The sequence below is a fragment of the Panthera onca genome, chromosome D4 (assembly GCF_046562875.1).
Source record: "Panthera onca isolate mPanOnc1 chromosome D4, mPanOnc1 haplotype 2, whole genome shotgun sequence".
Lineage (NCBI taxonomy): Eukaryota > Metazoa > Chordata > Mammalia > Carnivora > Felidae > Panthera > Panthera onca.
The window spans coordinates 80,427,900-80,447,993 of NC_138351.1; the positions used below are offsets into that span (position 1 = coordinate 80,427,900).

The 20,094-nt window shown below is 47.1% G+C and overlaps 1 protein-coding gene across 3 annotated transcripts in view; it reads right to left on the reverse strand.

Annotated features, from left to right (window-relative positions):
• The window catches only part of CDK5RAP2 (CDK5 regulatory subunit associated protein 2), a 170,555-nt gene extending 160,665 nt beyond the window's left edge, over nt 1-9,890 (reverse strand). For all 3 annotated transcript variants that reach the window (XM_078436550.2, XM_078436551.2, XM_078436549.2), the window contains exons 1-2: nt 9,707-9,890; nt 463-530 (exon numbers count right to left, since the gene is read on the reverse strand). In XM_078436550.2, coding sequence (XP_078292676.2) covers nt 463-530; nt 9,707-9,765 — 127 coding nt within the window. In that variant the 5' untranslated portion in view covers nt 9,766-9,890. The remainder of the gene's footprint in view (nt 1-462; nt 531-9,706) is intronic.
• Nucleotides 9,891-20,094: the final 10,204 nt, after the last annotated feature.

Sequence of the window (20,094 nt, forward strand, 5' to 3'; positions counted from 1 at the left end):
TCGGCCAGCAGATGGAAGCCAGCGAGCGGCCTGCCGGGAAGGCCTTGGCACACCGCGCTCAGAGGGCAGTGCTCAGGGCCTGCAGCCACGCGGCGGCAGGGGGCAGCAGGCCCTCCACACCTGACCAGGTCACCACTTCGACACGCAGCCTCCACGCAGGCGCTCGGCTCGGCAAACACCGGCTGAATCTCTACGCGTCTGGTGGCAACAAAAGAACTCCCGAAACAGGGCCTGGAGGACATCAGTTCCCCCAGGCCAGTGTTTAAGAGAGCAGGTGAACAGCAACTCAGTAGGTATGTAAAATACCGAGCGCCCACGGGGAGCACCTAGCCATGCCAGGGGAGGCCCTGGGCCCCGGAGACATCGAAGCCCAGTCCTAGGCTCAAGGCCACAAGGCCTTCATGGTCTAATGTCTACTTCCCTCACTCTTACTCAAGAGACTGCCCGGCTTTGTATACTTACCACCATTCCCCAAACCAGCAATGGGGCTGATGCCATCCACGTCGTCTGGTAAACTGGGAACAAGGCCACTAGGAGAGAGCATGTGCAGGAGGAGATGAGTTAGTGTTTGAACAGACAGTCAGGACTGCCTGGACTGCACGTGACAATCATCAGGCCGCAGCCAATGAGGGACACACTGCTGAGTGACCCGGGAGACGTGAAGCGCAGAGGTTAAGAACTCAGGCTCTGGGGCTCTAACACTTAATAGCTGAGTGACCTTCAGTAAGGATGGTCATTCATCCATTCATTCATTCATTCGTATATCAAGTGTTCTGTGAGCCATTCATGTGCTCGGTGCAGAAGCACTTTGCCAACTATAAACGTATTTCTGAGTCCCACTGCGTATTTTACATGGGGATACCAACCCTCTACCTGTAAACATTAAATGAGTTAATGTTTATAACACTCAGCACACAATACTCAATAAATGGTTACCTACTGGTTTTGTCATTCCTAGTATTATCGCTATTAATACACTTTTCACAACCAAAAATAAGCTCCCAAGACGTAGGCACCAATTCAGATGCCTTAAGAATGTCACATAAAAATGCAAAATTCACTGATCCAAGAAATTTTACCGGTTGAATTATAAAAATAGGTTAAGTGAGGATCTGAAGACACTGACAGAAAACTAAGCCATAATAGGAGGTGTGGTTTGACACAAAAGACACTACCCCGGATTCTATTCGAAGCTCTGCCATATACCTCTCCAAGCCTCACTTCCTTCCTCCCTAAAAGGAGAACAGCAGCTACATCGTAAGTAATTGGCAATCAAACAAGACACAAAGTGCTCAGCAAGGTACCTGGCATATTGTGGGCACTCCTTAAATGGGAGCAAAATACTGCTGTCACCATGAAACATACAGTGCTTTGTAATTTACAAAAGATTTACCATCGTGAGAGCTGCCCGAGAGGCCACGCGTTTTCAGAGGGGGGCACCACGGCGTAGATAATTTCAGCCGCCTGGCCAGAGTCACACAGCAACCAAGTCAAGAACCCAAATCTTTTCTGTCTAACCCCCAATAATGCTTCCCCGTCCCAAGCTATCAACTAGAGACTGAGGGACACTCAGCTTCCCTTCCCAGCAGTGTTCTCTCCACGTTTCTAAATCCAAATCCATCCTGTTCCTAGGACAATTCTGCCTGATCACCAAATTGTGGCGTTGGCAACAGATCTTTGTGGTCAGAACCGAGCAAAAAACTGGAGATCACAAAATTCCAACATCACAAGAATGATTACATAATATGTGTCTGCTGTAAAGATAACTGAGAAAAACTTCAGCAGAATGTGCCTTCAACTATGAAAAACTAAATACATGTACACTAGGGTCACCTCAAATCCTTCTTGGAAACTAGGTGGGCTATATATCCATTAAAAGACAAAGAAAAATATTAAAAATCCTCATTTGTAGGAAAATGGGAGAGATTTCCTCCATTTTAATTTTCTATAATTCTCCATTCCCTCTAATAAGCATCAGTAGAAGGAGACACTCCATTCTCTAACTTGAATAGTAAAAGTTCAAATCAAGTTCGACCACCACCTTCTTTGCAAATGGTGGCCTAGGGGCCCTAGGTCATACACCAGCTTACCGGTCAAGTTTAGCCTACGTCTGGTCTTACATTCCCAGTCTGGGTTCTCTCCACCACAGCCACTAACTTACCACCACTGGCTGAAATGGCCCATCAGTTACTCAAGCCAGGATCAACCACGGTTGAAAACTACATGGCAGGCAAAGCCAAAGAATTTGGTCTCAGACAAGTTTCCAAGAGGCAAACAATGAAGTCTGAAAAATGACATTTGACATCCCAATTATTAAAAGAAACCGCTATTTAATGCAGAAGTTCCTGCCTGGTTCCTGCCAAATTTCCACTTGGGTTTTACATACCCACTTTTAAAATGCTATGAATCTCTGTCATCTGCAATCTCCAGTCAGTTCTAGCCACCCTCCAGCTTCAAGTGGCTCCCTCTCCCCACTCGGATCATTCACTCTTAGCCTTAGGCCTAGGTTGAAATCAGAACTATGCAAGCAAAAGCAGAGGGCTGAGGTACAATCTTATCATGGTATTGATGGGGGAGACTAAGGCACAGAAAGGAGAAGGAACCTCTTTGCTCAAAATCACAAGGGGTTATCAGCAAAGCAGAGACCAAAATCCAGGTCTCTTTGTGTCCGTGTCACCGCTAACCTGTGCCCGGGCCGCCCAAAGCTCCCATACGAAAGCGGCACATGGTCAGCGCCGGTTTCCTCACATGCCAGATACAGCATAATCTAACAACCTTCCCTGCAGGGGCACCCACAGTGAACAAGCACCCCACTAGGATGGGCAGCCTCCTACTGAAGCCTCACCATGGCCCTTCTACAGCAGGTGGTGGTTTTAAAGGCTGCCTTTTTTTTTAATGGGGAAAACAGAAACTCAGAAAAGTCAGTCTGCTGAAAAGACCCAAGCTGGCTTGATTTCGAACCCCATGCCCTTAATCTCTATACCGCCCTGGTGCCCCTTACACCTTCCTCAAGGAAGACATGGCGAGCTCCAAACGAACCCAGGCAGAGGACTTCCAGTGATTGGCACAGGGCACGGCCGCTGAGGCTGCTTTTTATGGACTCTCTGTCGAGCAAATGAAGAGATGCTTACCTGTGCTTCACCACCTCGCCCTCCCGTCTTGGTCCTACCGCCACCCAAAAGGCACAGTCACTTTCTGTGCTGTATGTGGCAGCAGGCACCGTCCATTCACACCACAAGACCCAACAAGGTCTAGAGGACTAAGCGTCTCGTTGATAAGGCGTTGGGAGAGCTGGGAATAGAACCGGGCGTCACATTCAGAAAACAATTACAGCAGGTGCACCTTTGTCTGTCTCTTGACAACCCACTTCTCGTTACGTGTTATGTATTCTTAGAGAAGAAATATATAAATACAGAAAATACAGACAAAAGAAGACATACAGGTGGCCGACGGGCACATGAAAAGATGCTCGTCATCACTCATTATCAGGGGAGGTGCAAATCAAAACCACAATGAGGTCTCACCTCCCACCTGTCAGAATGGCTACAATCAAAGAGAAAAGAAGTAAGTATTGGCAAGGACGTGGAGGAACAGGAACCCTCATGCACTGCTGGTGGGAGTGCAAACCGGTACAGCCACTGTGGGAAACAGTATGGAGGTTCCTCAAAAAATTACAACTAGAGGGGTGCCTGGGTGGCTCAGTCGGTTAAGCATCCGACTTCGGCGCAGGTCATGATCTCACAGTCTGTGGGTTCGACCCCTGCGTCAGGCTCTGTGCTGACAGCTCAGAGCCTGGAGCCTGCTTCGGATTCTGTGCCTCCCTCTCTCTCTGGCCCTCCCCTGCTCATGCTCTGTCTCCCTCTCAGTCAAAAATAAATAAGCATTAAAAATTGTTTTTTCTTAATAAATAAACATTTTAAAAAACTTTTTAAATTAAAATTAGAATTACCACATGACCCAGTAATCCCACTACTGGACATTTACCCAAAGAAAACGAAAACACTAATTTGAGAAGATGCACCCCTATGTTTATCGCAGAATTATTTACAATAGCCAAAGATATGGCAGCTGTGTGTCTTATTCTGCAGCATCTTTTCTTTATGTGTCCTGAAGATGTTTTCATGACCGTACGAACAGATCTACCTTCATGCTTTAACTCCCACAAAGCATTGGACAGCAGTGTTTTTCAAACTTTACTGACCATGACCCATAGACGGAAATATATTAGCCTTGATTCTTGAAGTGCTTTCCATTCTGTACCGTTCTGTTTTTTTAATTCTGGCTGCAACTTACTAAATTGAATTTCATGAGCTGTCAATGGGTCACAGTCTGAAATATACTTTGGAAAGTATGTGTGTTTACCCGATCCCCTGACGGTAATGCAATTTGTTTCCAACTTGTTCCTTTTACAAACAATGCTTTATGAATATCCTCATACAGGTCTCCCTGTGAACATGCATGAGAATTTCTCTAAGGTAAAAAGGAGTGGAATTGCTAGGTCAAAATATATTCACATATTTTGAAGGGGCAAAGGATTTGAAAAGACAGTGGACCCTTGAACAACATAAGTAGCGCTGCGCAGGTCCACTTATACGGGGATCGTTTTCAATAAATACCGAACAGTACCGTAAATGTATTTTCTCTTCATTGTGCTTTTAATAACATTTTCTTTTCTCTAGCTTACTTTACTGTAAGAATACAGTATATAATACATATAACACACAAACTATGTGTTAATCGACTGTATACATTATGACTAAGACTTCCGGTTAACAATAGGCCATTAGTAGTTAAGTTTTGGGGGGAGTCAAAAGTTACAAGTGGATTTTCCACTGCGTGGGACATCGTGCCCCCAACCCCCATGTTGTTCAAGGGTGAACCGTATACAAGCGGCTAAAGAAAGCATAAGAGAAACTGTCCAGCATCATTAGTCGTTAGGGAAATGCAAAACGATACCACAGTGAGATATCGTGTCACGCCCCCAAGGATGGCCACGATCAAACGACAGACCAGAAGTGTCCACAAGGCTGTGAAGATATAAGAGCCTTCATATGCTGCTGGTGGGAGCATAAAAAGGTGCAGCCCCTTTGGAAAAGTGTTGGACAGTTCCTCCAAATGTCGAACATACGCGGAGTTAACACATGACCCAGCCATTCTATCCCCAGATATACGCCCACGAGAAACAACACAGGCCCACACAAAAACCGGTGCACAAACGTCTGTAGCAACAATATTCACAACAGCCAAAAAAGCAGAAACCACCCAAATGTCATCAACCAATGAATGAGTGAGGAGGTGGGGTTAGATGAAGGCAGGAGGATGGTGCCCGCACGAATGGGATTAGTGCCCTCACAAGGGTTCCTCTTCCTCTCTCTGCTCTCCGCCACGTGTGGAGAGATGGTGAGAAGTCAGCAGTCTACAACCCGCAAGAGGGCTCTCACCAGAACTCAACCATGCTGGCACTCTGACCCTGGGACTTCCAGTCTCAGAAACTGGAGGAATAAAATCTGTTGTCCATACATCGCCCAGTCTACGGCATTTTTGTTACAGCAGCCCAAGCTAAGACGGGGAGTGATGGGCGGGCACGGGGTTTCTTTTTCAGACGAGGAAACTATTCGGAAATGAGATCAGGGTGATGATGGGACAATTCCGTAAATATACTGAAAATCACTGAACGGTGTATTTTAAATGGGTGAACTTTATGGCATACAAACTGTATTTCAATACAGTGGTTTTTAAAAAACACACATGGGCACATCTTTGACACCAAATTGTGTTCCAGAAAGTCTACCAGTGGACACACTGTGTGTGCGCTCTTTCACAGCGATTACAAAGGAGCATTTCACTACTAAACATGGAGCCTGTATTTACATGGTATTTATCTTTTTAGAGAGTGAACAAAACCGACTCATTCGACAAACATTTGTTGATCCTCTCCTATGTGCCAGACGTGGTTCTAGGTCTGAAGACACAGTCGGGATCAAGCCAGACATGCTCCTGGCCCTTACTAAGCTTATACTGGGGACTGGGAACAGGTTCCTCACACTGGGAACGCGATCCAAGATCAGCCTCGGATCAAGCCTTCAAACCTTCACCTAAATTTCATTCCACCATCTTCCTTTCCCACCTCCTGCCACAGAAGTCCATGAAGGCATTCTCTGCCTGACGAAGTACAACTGTGCACAAACTTACAGGAAAACATATCCTTTTGGTCTGCCCCTAACCAGACAGCAAGCACTTAATGGTCATGCACTGAAGGAACCTACAGATGAACAAGCCTGGGCCCAGGCCTTAGGAAGCTCACAGTTAGAGAGAGGAAGAACCCTGGGCATAAAAACAAAGGGACAAATCCAGGGTCGTGGGCACCGAGGATTCTGTCCAGGAAACAGTGCGATGCCGTAACAGTCAAACAAAAACAGCTAACATTTCATGCACCCCCAGTGGGTCTCAGGCACATAATCCATACGACCTGGCTTCATCCACATGGTCACCCAACAAATAGATATTATCACTGAAGAGAAACTCAGTCTCAGAAGGGTTAAGTGAACTACGAAAGCAACTCGGCTAGTAACTGGGGGAAGCAGGACTCAGAACCAGTCATCCTGAGTACAAAGCCCGGTTTCTTTCGACCCGGGCAGGACTTAATCGAGGGCCTTAGCTTGGGCAAGGTTCCCGGGCCTGGGATGGGAGCCTGACTCTCAAGGGGCTGGAGCTCTCTGGGGCACCCACAGGTGATCAGGTTTGGAGAGAATGACACACACTGACCTGATTCAACAAAAGCCTGAGGACAAACTGGACCTCGGTTTAGTCTCTAAAACTGGGGCTTGGAAATTACCAAGCAGAAGGGTGCTCATATTAGAATAAAAAGAAGTGATTTTATTCCAGGATTTTTCTCTTGCACCGTGACCATCTAATGGAGAAGCTATCTGTCTCAGGACACTTCGGCTGCCCTTTCAAGGCCGGTCCAAGTGCCAGTAGCTCCCTAAAATCTTCCCGGTCTTCTCAGAACTGGTTCAGAGAACTAATTCGAAGGTAGGACGGACACCGAGAGCCAGGCTCTGGAGTCAGTAAGCCTGGATTTAAATGGTCTCGATCATGTGCTTTTCTGTGGGACCCCAGACCATCCACCTCACCTCTCTGAGCCTCAGTGTGCCCACCTGTAAAAACAGGATAAAACTGTCACCTCCCATTTATGTACCTGATACCAGCTGGGGAAGTGGAGTCACGAAGATGAACAAAACACAGCCCCTGCTCTCAAACAGGCCAGAGTCTAATCAGGGCGACGGACACGTCGCAGTCATACCTACACCGCCCAGGGCAGGAGCCACCAGCCACAGGTATCTGCCGAGCACTTGAAATGTGGTTAATCCAAATCAAGAAGTGACATTAAGTGTGAGCTGCATATCGGGTTTCAAAGGCTTTGTAACATAAAAGGGAATGTAAGATATTCCACTAATAATGTTGTTATTGTTTGCGAGTTAGAATGACAATACACGGAAATATTGGGTTAAATAAAATATATGACTAGAAGTAATTTCACTTGTTTCTCGTTTACCTTTTTTCATCGTGGCTGATGGAAAAGTTTAAATTACATACATGGCTCACGATATATTTCTACTGAGCAGCGTCAGTCAATAAAACTCAGTGAGGTCAATAAGGACAGGGACTGGGGTCAGTGATGGTAGTGGGGGCTAGAAGCGTGCGGAGGGCCCGGGTGGGGGGTGGGGGGGAGGCGTGGCATTGAAATCTAACTGAGACCTGAAAAATAAGAGGCTTTAATAAGACAAAGGGGAGCAGGGAAGGCACCCGGGCAGCCGGAAGAGTGAGTACGCGGGCCCAACAGTAAGAAAGAACAAGGCAAGGCCATTTGTGACACAGGGTTTGGCAACCAGGCAGAGGGCAGTGTTTGGGGAGGAGACAGGGAGGGACAGAAAGGACAAAGGAGGTACTGAGGTCAATGGGGCCAGGCTAATGAAGGACCTTGGAAGCAACATTAAAGTACTTCACCCTGAGGGGCGTGGGGAGCCAGGGAGGGTCTGAAGCAGGGAAGAGATTAGTCAGGGTCCCTCGAAGGCAGGGAGAAGAGACAAGGGGGAGGATCTGCTCCTTGTGGGGCTGCTGCTCCGTGTCAGACACCGGCCAAAGCCCCTTCAGATTCACCCATCTCACAGATGATGAAAACTGAGGCTCGCGAGCGAAGAACAAGAGACTTGCCCAAGACCACAGGGCTGTTAAACAGAGAACTGGGATCGAAACCCACCTGGGTGTGGGTCAGATGGCACTGAGACAGGAAGAGATGAGAGAAAAACAATGGACTTTATCTTACTGGCACAGAGAAGCATTAAACATACCATGCAGCAGACTGACTATCAGATTCACATTTTAAAAAGGCTTTCAAACTCTAGTATCAAGGACAGTGCTGGTGAGAGGTCGTCCCCAAATAAGATTGGGGTGGTGGTAGTAAGATGAAGAGAAAGGGACTTGAACTACCACAGGATCCAATCAGGCAGGAGCTGCCAAGGGCCTTGCTCTGCGCCTGATATATAACAGGTTCTCAAACAGAGTAACCGCCTGTCCAGGTTTGCCCAAGATAGGACCAGATTATGCCTGCTGTCTAGGCATAAATATTAATTGTGCCCACGTCACTCTTAAAATTGCCCCGGACTGCACAGTAGATAACGAGGGAACCCTTTCACTGAGGGTCTGTTGACGAAAACCAGCAGCCCCTCCCTGGCAGAGCTGGATAAACACTGCAGATTCTCAGTCAGGGCTCTCGTCCACATCCTTCTCCCCACTCTCCAGCAGGAGGCCCAGAAAACCAAAGGGCTCCAGCCCTGGAGCAGGCTGGGGCTCTGTCAGGCCTTCCTGCCAAAAAGAAAGCTACCGGGCCCCACCAGCAATGTGGACTCCAACAGCCTCTTGGGACAGGTGCATTGGGAGGCCACTCTCAGCCCTCACTCCCCAAACTGTAGTACTGATGATGATGAGGATGTAATGATAACACAGGATCAATTTTCAAGCACCGGTTCTGTGCCAAGCACTGGGAAGGCATCTTCTCTTTAAATCTCCTCATCCCATCTCCCGTTGGGTAGATATTACTACTAGTCCCATTTTACAGACGGGAAAACAGGTTAAATCATTTTACCAAAGTCACCCAACTAGTCGGTTTAAAGGGTGGGATCTGAATCCAGTTCTGGCCAACTCCAGCCAAGGTTCTTAACCGCTGCACTTCACTGCCTCCGTCTTGGTGGCCACTATGTGAGCCGGTGAGCAAAGTCTGGACAAACCAACTACCTCCCCACGATGAAAGCAAACCCCCAAATCAGAATGAACCTCAAGTGCCCCCAAGGGCGCTGCCCCTCAACCAGCCCCTACTAATGGTACACCCCCAGAGGTCCCCCTCGCCACCCTCTTTCAGGAAACCCCTTACTTGACCCTCACACCCTCTTCAAAGCACGTCTCGAAATAACCCCACGGAGGTGTGAGGTGGGTCAGGACCCCTACCCCGCACCCCCGACCCCACACTCAGTATCAGCTGCTATAGGTGCTCGAGACACCTACCCCAAGACCCCAACCCACACACTGCCCCCGTCCGGAACCCCTCAATCACCCTCAAGAGCAAACCCCCAAGTCTCCGTTAGGGTGTACCCCCCATCAGCGGGAATCCCGGCCGCGTCACCGCGCCCCTGCAAAGCCCGGGCCCCACCTGCAGCCGCCGAGCGTCCCGGGGAGGGTGACGTCCTCTTCCAACACCGACTCCATCATGGACACAGAGAAGGTGGTGGCGTTGGTGTCCGTGGCGGCGGCGCCAACTGGTTCCCCCGGCTGTCGCGACCCGCAGACTCCCCAGGTCCCCGCCCCCTCCAATCCTGCTCTTGTTCGGACTCTGGCGGCGCCGCTGGAATTCAAACCGCAGCCGCCGCCATCTTTCCCGGCGCTTCTTCCTACGGAAACGAGGCGGGGTCATCGAGGCGCGCGCAGTGAAGCCGAATAGCAGGGGCCAGAGGCAGGGCAGGGAAGCGCGGGCGGGTGCCATCTTGACTAAGGGCAAGAGCATTCGCACTTGCCCAGCAAGACTAAGGAAAGAAAGGCAGGCTGCCATTTTTTGTGAGGGCACTCAGGCCGAGGCCAGGGCACGCGCCATCTTTATTGAGGGCAAAGGCAGGCCTCGGTCCGTTAATTTAAGCGGGAGATGGGAACCCAACCCTCAAAGTTCACCGACCCTCGAAGTTCCTAACCCAGTATGTGCTTCTCTAGAATAATGACCCCTAACCTTAGGGTCTGTGCCTCCAAAAGGCTTCCGCCTCGAGCTGAAACTCAGATAATCCAGGGCTGCGTCACTTGAGAAGAATCCTACCTGTGGAATCCCACCTCAAGCAGTCATTTGCACACTTAGGTTGAAGCAAATAAGCTCATCCTTTTGAGCCAGTGGTCGGAAACATTCCTCCAATCTCTCACCAGGGATCCCTTATTCCTTTTAGGGCTCAAGCGCACCTGAGATCAGTAAACTGAGGCCCAGAGAGAGGAAATGAATCTCCCAAAGCCGTGCACGGTAAGCATGTCGACAGCAGCCACACGCACGGCTCCTGCCAACTAGATCGGGGCTCTCCACAACGCTGGCTGCCGTTCTTAATGCACAGATCAATCACTAAACACAGATAATTTTGACAGAGCTGGGTCAGTGAAGTCAACCTTTCTCTCCCCATCTCAGCATTGCTACCTTCCTCTGCAGGCGGTCAGAAGGATCTTGGATGAAAATGACCTGAAAAGATGAGTGAGCAGGTAGATGATGACTTTCCCTGTAATCACGTATAAGTCCTCCTTCTGCCTCAGTTTCCTCACGCCTGAGTGGAAGTGTACTTTCCAAAAGAGACCTTCTCTAACCCCCTAACGTAAATCAAGGCCTTTCTTGTATTCTTAGCAACTCAGATTTTTTTGTGGCAATTACAGTTTGCAATAATGTATTTCTGTGTTTTCAAAAAAAAAAAAAGTCTTCCTTTTGGGGCACCTGGGTGACTCAGTCAGTTAAGCGTTTGACTCTTAGTTTCTCTCTCTCTGCCCCTCCCCCATTTGCTCTCTATCTCTTTCTTAAAAATAAATCAATAACAAGCTTTAAAAAAAATTCTTCTTCTTGGGGCGCCTGGGTGGCTCAGTCGGTTGAGCGTCCGACTTCGGCTCAGGTCACGATCTCGCGGTCCGTGAGTTCCAGCCCCGCATCAGGCTCTGGGCTGATGGCCCAGAGCCTGGAGCCTGCTTCTGATTCTGTGTCTCCCTCTCTCTCTGCCCCTCCCCCGTTCATGCTCTGTCTCTCTCTGTCCCAAAAATAAATAAATGTTAAAAAAAAAAAAAAAAAATTAAAAAAAAAAAAATTCTTCCTCTTGCTCTAGCCTGGAAACTCCATGAGGCAGAAACTGTGTCCTGAATTGTTCACTGCTATGTCCCCAACACTATGCCTGCCACCCAGAAGGTGTTTTAAAACAGATGTTGAATGAATGCTCCCATCAGTCTGGAAAAGGGGGTTAATACCTGTCCCGCAAGGTTGTAGTGAGGCTGTGAGGATGATCTGAGACGGCTTTAGTAGCCCCGTCGATGGTAATCCTGTCAGTCACTCGTCCCAATCCTTTATGACCTTCAGTGAAGTCTACAAAACCCATGGTCCTGCCCCTTCCCTCTTCCTTAGCCAGCTCTGCACCCACCCCTAAATCAACAACCCCCGAAACAACAGCCTGAAAGAGAGAGTGGGCAGGAACCGGTCGGCACATCAGATGCCCCGGCCCAGGGAATGGGCAGTCCTCGACGCCTGGAACGGTGCTAAGTTCAACCAAAGAGTTGAGTGTGTCCAAAAGCAGGGCAGCTGGAGGGGGCAGGATGCCTGCCCTGGTTCTGCCCACTGACTCTCTGTGATCTCTGCAGACCACTCTTCCGGGCCTTACAGTACGTACATCTCTAAGATCAGAAGGTTGGACTGCATGGATGTCTCAGGACCTCACTGCTCTTTGTGTTTATTTCAAAGCCACAGAGACACCACCCATTCTGTTCCTGGGGAGGGAGGTTGAGTTGCTAATCATCACTTCCCAAGTGAAAGAGCTAGCTTTCCATCCAGCAGATGAAAAGCTCTTGAGGAAAGAAACGAGAGAGAGGACTCACACATTTTGAGCGTCTGTCACGTATGCCTTGTGTCCAGCATGTCACAAGGCGTCACCTCGCTGACATCCCGCGGCAGAGTCCTCTGGAACAGGTGCGACCGTCATCACCGTTTTACCCACAGATAAGATGACTGAGACCAAAAGAGGTAAAAATAACCCAGTCCCGGTCTCACTGCTGGTCAGTCGCAGAGCTGGGACTGGAGCCCAGGTCCCGCTAAACTCCAATGCCCTGATTATTTCCGGCCGCCCGTCTTTCCTATTTATTTTTCTCCGCTTGAGAATCTAGGAGGGAGAGGTGAGGTCTACACCCAGAAAACAGCATTTCAGTGATGTGTTCACCGGACTCTTCTCCTCCGGCCACTGCTTCCGGGTGGCCGGGAGGTGTATGTTAGTGTGGGCAGTGTGACTGCAGTGCTGGAAGTCAGGGCAGCCGGATTCTGACTCTGGAAAGTCCTCCAACTTATCCCGTGACTGGGGTCCCTTCCCCTTGCTCCTCCTTGATTTTCCCATGCATAAAATGGGGCAGACAGTGCTGGGCTCACATGGCTGCGTTATCTAATTGGATGCTTTGGAAACTATAAAGAAAGAGCCTGTGAGGAGCTCTCCTTCCGATGAATACATCGCCCTGTCTAGCAAATGACTGTGTTCCTGAATGGTGTGTGCCAAACCCTTTAGTGAACCTGGAAACTGAAAACAGCATCAATTGACAACGGATAGCCTATGCGGGAAGTTGTTTTTCCCATGTTCACAGTCACGGACGAAGCCCTTTGCCCCGTCTGTGTCTCATCCTGCCCTTTCTTTCTGCCAGGCCTGGAGATGATGTCACTCCCACCAGCTGTTTGTGCTATCTGGCGCCCTCTCCTTGACAACAGCCACCCCGCCACAAAGCTGGCATTATTATTCTTTGGGCCAGGTCACAGCGAATGGCTGGGAGGAAGTCGCTTCCAGCCAGATGTTTCTCATTAGGGTAGAACCCTCCTGAAGCTGTAGCAGTTCAACCATCTCATCAAGACACGTGAGCTGCCATTACTCACAGCAAAAACAACTTTGTAGCATGAATACATCCACGTTGGAGTGAGTGCCCCCCTCTACAGACGAGGAAACTAAGGCTCAGGGAAGGAAAGAGACTTGCCAAAGACTTACTTGCTTTTTCTTTCTTTGTTTCTTTGTTTCTTTCTTCCTTCCTCTCTTTCCATTTTTCTTAGCTCTTCATTTAGAAATAATTCGACTCAGAAAAAAACCTTCGAAAACAGTACAAAACGTGCCCCGCGTAGGCGTCACCCGGCTTTCTAATCCATTAACATCTTCCATAACCATGGCATAGTCGTCAGAAATAAGAAATGACATCGATACAACACTATTTACCGCAGACCTTATTTAAACGTAATCAGTTTTCCCATGAATGCCCTTCTCCTGGCCCAGGATCCAATCCAGGATTCCACACTGCATTTACTCATTATGCCTCCTTACTCTCCTCCAGTCTGTGATAGTTCCTCTGTCTTTGGATTTCATGAAATTGACACCCGCACGAAGTTCTTGTCCGTTACTTAATAGAACATCCCGCAGTTTGGGTTCATGTGGCGTTTCCTCAGGATTAAATGGAGAGGTGATGCACTTTGGGGAAGAATGCCCCCAAAAGTGATGTTGTACCTTTCTCGGGGTATCAGGAGGCAGATGATGTTGACATATGTCTCGCTAACTGGTGATATTGACTCAGATCCTTGCTAAGGTGGTATCTGCTAAGATTCTCCAGGGTAAAATTATTCTTTCTCTTTTTCTTTTCTTTTTGTAATTAATAAGAATCTCGTGAGGTGATATTTGAGACTATGCAAATATCCTGTGTTTCGGCAAACTTTCAGCCACTAATTTTAGCATCCATTAATAATTCCTCCCTAAAACAATTATAACAGTGGTACTTGCCAATTGGTGATCTGCTATTTCCATCGTTCCTTCTATATTTTTTTAATTTTTTAAATTTTATTTTAGAGAAAGAGAGAGAGAGAGAGCATGAGTGAGGGGGAGGGGCAGAGAGAGAGACAGAGAGAGAATCCCAAGCAGGCTCCACACTCAGCACAGAGCCTGAGGCGAGCGCTCGATCCCACCCCCCTGGGATCATGATCCAAGCCGAAATCAAGAGTCGGACGCTCAACCAAGGGAGCCACCCAGTTACCTCTCCTTCTGTATTTTTTTAAAGATTTTATTTTTGGGGAGGCTGCGTGGCTCAGTCGGTTAAGCGTCCGACTTCAGCTCAGGTCATGATCTCACAGTCCGTGAGTTCGAGCCCTGCGTCGGGCTCTGTGCTGACAGCTCAGAGCCTGGAGCCTGCTTCAGATTCTGTGTCTCCTCCTCTCTCTGCCCCTCCCATGCTCAAGCTCTATCTCTCTCTGTCTCTCAATAATAAATAAATGTTAAGAAAAAAAAAAATTAAACCCAGAGGCTGGCTATGAGAGAGTCAAAGGCTATGAGAAAATTATCCAGCACCCTTCCCAGCTGCACATCTGAATATGTAAAACAGCAATAGCCGTAGGCAAAAAACAGATAATTGAATTAATCAGTTGTCTGGACATTTTGCAGCTTAAAAGATGCACTTAAGGGGCACCTGGGTGGCTCAGTCGGTTAAGCTTCTGACTCTGGATTTCTGCTCAGGTCGTTGTCTCACGGTTCATGAGTTCGAGCCCCGTGTCGGCTCTGCACTGACAGTGTGGAGCCTGCATGGGATTCTCTCTTTTTGCCCCTCCCTTGCTCGTTTCCTAAATAAGTAAATAAACAAACAAATATTTTTCAAAAATAAATAAATAGAAGATGCACTTAATGTGCATCCTGCAAGGATGTGGTTGTAAACTGCGGCCTCTCCCTTAAATGCAGTGACTTTCTATTGAGAGAGCTGGTCAGGACCAGGGACGGACTGCACTTACTTCCTCGAAGGGATGGATGTAAGGCCCTTGGCTTTTGCAAACGCCTTCCCGCCTGTCCAGCAGGCCACCGGGTACGCCGCGTAGATTGTGCCCTGCTTGAGGACACCCAGCCAAAGGACAAGTGGAGGCTGAAATCTAGCCCCTGCTCTGCTTGCCGAGCTGTGGGTTCTGTTCCCCAAGAGGAACCCATTCCAAAGAAGGGGCATCCGTTTCTGACTTGCCCAGAGGAACTCATTGTCCATGTGGCTATCGAACCCTGGAATGTGAATGGGGAACTGAATTTTTATTTATTTAAAAAAAAAATTTAATGTTTATTATTTATTTTTGTGTGTGAGAGTGAGAGGGAGAGAGATGGAGAGTGAGCAGGGGAGGGGCAGAGAGAGAGGGAGACACAGAATCCGAAACAGGCTCCAGGCACTGAGCTGTCAGCACAGAGCCCGACGCGGGGCTCGAACTCACGGACCACGAGATCATGACCTGAACTGAAGTCTGACGCTCAACTGACTGAGCCACCCAGGTGCCCTGAGGAACTGAATTTTTAAAAACTTTACCTTACTTAAATTTAAACAGCCACTTGAGGTTGGTGGCTACTGTATTCACATAGATACAAAATATTTCCATCGTCCCCCCAAATTCCCCTGTGATGCAGTCAATCTCCCTTCCACCTCAGGAAAAACCACTGATCTACTTTTCTGTCATTAAAGATTTGCCTTTCTAGACTTTCATATACCTAGGATCATACAATATGGACTCTGGCTTTTCTTGATAGCAGAGACTTTTAATTCTGTATTGTAGGGTCTATTATAGTGTCCGGCAGATAATAGGTGAGAGAAGGAATAAATCCTAATTGGAATTAACGACCTTATCCCCAAAACTTTTCTCCTCCCCCAAGAGAATACAAGAGTGAGAAGGGCGCTCACAGAGAACATTTAACTAAATCCCTTGGATGTGCCGATGGATAAACTGAGCCCCAGATGGGGTCAGTGGCCTGCTTCAGTTCACCCTGTAAATTTATAGCAGAGCCTGGATTCCAAACTAAACATGCAGCCTCCAAAGCCCGTACCCTCCTCCTTCGGCAGTGTTCACTTCCCATCCATTCCCGTGGGCCAACGTGGCAACTCTTGTGAATCCCTGGGGGACCACAGGGATGCAGACAACAGGCCCCAATGCCTGCTTCAGCCTCCTGGGGATGCCACCCTGGCCCGGAGATCCCCCCACTGAAAACCAAGAAACGGCAGCAACTCAAGCTAGAGAAGTATTTTGTTTCGTTCCAAATATACCTAAAACCTAGGAGTGGCCTTACTCCAATACTGGGACGTGGGTTGGTTTTCTACCCAGAAAACCAGGCACCTGGTCCCAGATCCAGTTCCCCACTCATTGGAGAAAGAACAGCCCTGGTTTGGGTGGGGGGAGAGGGGATAAGGCTTGTGTTGAAGATCTCTTAAAACAAAAGGGACGGAGGGAGAAACCGTCATTCATCAGAGCTATAGCACGTGCCGGGGTGCTTCCCATTTAAGGTTTACTTCAAGGTCGATGCAACCCTAACGTCAGTATCATTCCTTTTACAGAGAAGGACAGCAAGTAGGACTAAGTGCCATTACTCACTTCCCCCCACCCCCCCACCCCCAGGTCCTCCGGTTGTGAAACCTGCCCCGGAGGCCATATCGCTCTGCTTACTGCTACCGATTGTTTTTTAGAATTCTGCTGAAGAGATTTTTCGGTTGATGTTCCAGCATGCATCCTTTAATCAGGTAGTAATAGCTAAGTAAGAGATGTTGCCGGTTGCTGAGGAGCTCAGCGAAATTTGGGCGTCAACTGCTAATGTAACCTTTGCCCTGGGTTTGCTGGCGTCGTAATGATCTCTGTCTTTTCAGACAGAAAAGGTGAGGTACATATTATGAGGAAATAAAGTGAATTCTTTACCCCGGCGCCACACCTGTCAACATCGCTACCTTTTCATTTTAATTAAGGAAATTCGAAATATAACTGTCACCAAACTCTGATTCTTGCTCCAGAGGACAAAGGCCCTCTCCGTTTCAGACAATTCCTTTGGAGATTAATGGACCGTTGGAGCCCATACCATTTGCTTAATTACCCCAAAATTATTATCTCAACTAAAACAGAACCTCAATAGACAACGATTAATGTCTTTATCCTTGTCTGGAAGAATCTCATCTCTTGGCAAAAATAGCTTCTTCCAATGAAACTGGATAATCCCCTAGCATGGTGATTAAAGATAACAATGGCTCGTTTAGAAAATGTTTGGAGGAAATTAAAAAGCTGAGCGATAGCCTGTTGGTTCTGCAAGCTACTAAGAATAAAGGCAGGAAGGGGAGGGCCCCCAAAGCATCCATATATCAGGCTGAGTTTGCTTCCCACACAGTCAGCACATGCCCAAATGTTTGAGAATCTGCAGTCCAGTCTGTGGGCGAGATCTCTGCCCTGAAGGAATGAGCTTGATCAGCACCATCCCACAGAAGGATACCTTGTGCTGTTTATTTCCAGGGTCACCCTCCAGAAAAACATTTATCCTTGAAAGTGGCTTGGGGCTGCCCAGGATAACAGTTTGGGTTTGGGTTCGGGCTTACATTAATTCGAAGCCTCCCAACCGAAGTATACTCCTGAGTCTCCACCATGTTGACCAGTGTAAAAACTGCAATACAGCTGATTCACTCATTCATTTACTGCTTTTATTGAGCTTTTGGGGGGTGGGAGGGGTGGGCAGGGCCTGTGCCTGGCGGTGGGATTAAATAGATACAGACAGTCCAGCCGTCAAACTGAACCGATAACTCGATAGCAGGGAAGTATCGTCAGCATCTTCTTCTTCATCATCTTTATCATAAATCTGTGTCGGACTTGGTCAAATGCTTTTTCTGTATCTCTTGGGATGATCATCATATACTTTTTTTTTCAGTCTGTGTGAATTACATTGGTTGATTTACAAACAAGCTTTGAATCCATGGGGTAAATCCCAGGCAGTCATGAAGTTCTATCTTTTTAGTATACTGTTGTATTTAATTTGCTTACATTTTCTTGGAAGTATTTATGCCTGTGCTCATGAGGGATATTGGTCTGTAGTTTTCTTGTGATGTCTTTGGTTTTAGTATCAGGGTAATGCTAGTCTCATAGAATGAGATGGGTTATCTCCTTTTTAATTTTTCTGGAAGAGTTTGTGTGGGATTAAGTATTCTTTCTTCTTTAAATGCCTCATAGAATTCAGCAGTGAAGCTCTCTGAACTTGGAAGGTTTTTGTTTTGTTTTGTTTTGTTTTGTTTTGTTTTGTTGGTAGGAAGTTGGTAAGTACAAATTCTATTCCTTTAATAGATAGAGGGCTATTAAAAGATTGAGCTGTTATCTATCACTTTTTGAGAGAGCTTTGATAGTCTGTATCTTGCAAGGAATCTGTACGTTTCACGTAAATCATCAAATGTATTGGCATATGTGAAGAGCAAGATGGAGTCACTTGTCAAACAGGAGCCTGTCAAGCAATGACGCCAACAGCTAAGGGTGTTGCCGCTAAGACCAGGTATCGCGGAGACCAGCACCTGCCGATGACACCCTCAGAAGTGACAAGCAGCAGAAACAGAGGAGGTCTGCAAAAGCCCGGGGCTCATTAAATCCCTTTAAAAAGAGGGGATTTTTGCAGCACACTGTCAAGACTCCTCAGACACTGACCCTTCTACGTCTGACCGCTTCAAAAAGCAGCTGCCACCGAAGGTTCTGCCTAACTTATCCCCCAGAAGAACTGAGATCCTTCACTGCTTGAACATAATAAGCAGTAAGTGTGGAGAGCGGACCCTGATGGGACCAGAGGCCTTATCTCAACTGCACACCCGCAGACTGACTTTTGCCTTTGGTTCGCTCGACTTCCTACCCCCTGTTCTATCTTGTTTGTTGTGTGACAGGTAAGAGAGGTGGAGCTAAACACAGAGTGAAATGTCACTGAGTTTGGAATCCTCAGCCTGCTTTATCATTATGTTCACTTTACGACTGAATAAAGCAGACGCCGAGGAAAGACACAACTTATGTGTGCACCTTCAGAGCATGCTTACAACAGTAAACGTCCCTTATTATCCTTTTAATGTCTGTAGGATCTGTAGTGATATTCCCTCTCTCATTCCTGATACTCATTGTGTGTGTCTTCTTCCTCTTTTTGAAAACCTGACCATTCTGGTTGAAAGTTTATCAATCATACTGAATTTCTTAAAGAACAAATTTTAGTTCCATTGATTTTCTATTGTTTTCTTTCATATTTATTTTTGCCCGTATCTTTATTATATCTTCTGCTTCTTTGGGGTTTATTTTGCTCTTCCTTTTCTAGTTTTTTTTTTTTTTGTTTGTTTGTTTGTTTGTTTGTTTTTAAGGATAGAAGCTTGGATTATTGATTTGAGATCTTTTCTTTTTTCTAATGTAAACATTCAGTGCTCCTAATTTCCCTCCAAGCACTGCTTCAATTGCATCCGGCAAATTTGAAATGTTGTGTTTTCATTTTAATTCAGTTGAAAATACTTTATTTTTTCATTTTTTTTCTTTGACCTATGGGTTATTTAGAAGTATGTTAGTTTTGGGATCCCTGGGTGGCTCAGTGGGTCAAGCATCACAGGGCTGTGAGTTCAAGTCCCACATTGGGCTCTGCACTGAGCAGGAAGATTACTTAAAACAAGAGAGAGAGAGAGATGTTAGTTTTAAAAGACTCCAGAATTTTCCAGCTATATTTCAGTTACTAATTTCTAATTTAATTCCATTGAGGTCAGAGAACATATTTTGTATGATTTGATTTTTTTTTTTTTTTAAATTTGTAAGGCTTATGCGAGGATGCCTGGCTGGCTCAGTCAGTGGAGTATGTGACTTGATCTCAGGGTCATGGGTTCAAGCACCATATTGGGTGTGGGGCCTACTTTAAAATTTTTTTTTAACTAAAAAAAACTTTTAAAAAATTTGTAAGACTTATTTTATGGCTCAGCATAGGGTGTCTCGGTAAATGTTCCATGTGCAGTGGAAAAGAATATATATTGTGCTATGCTGAATGAGTC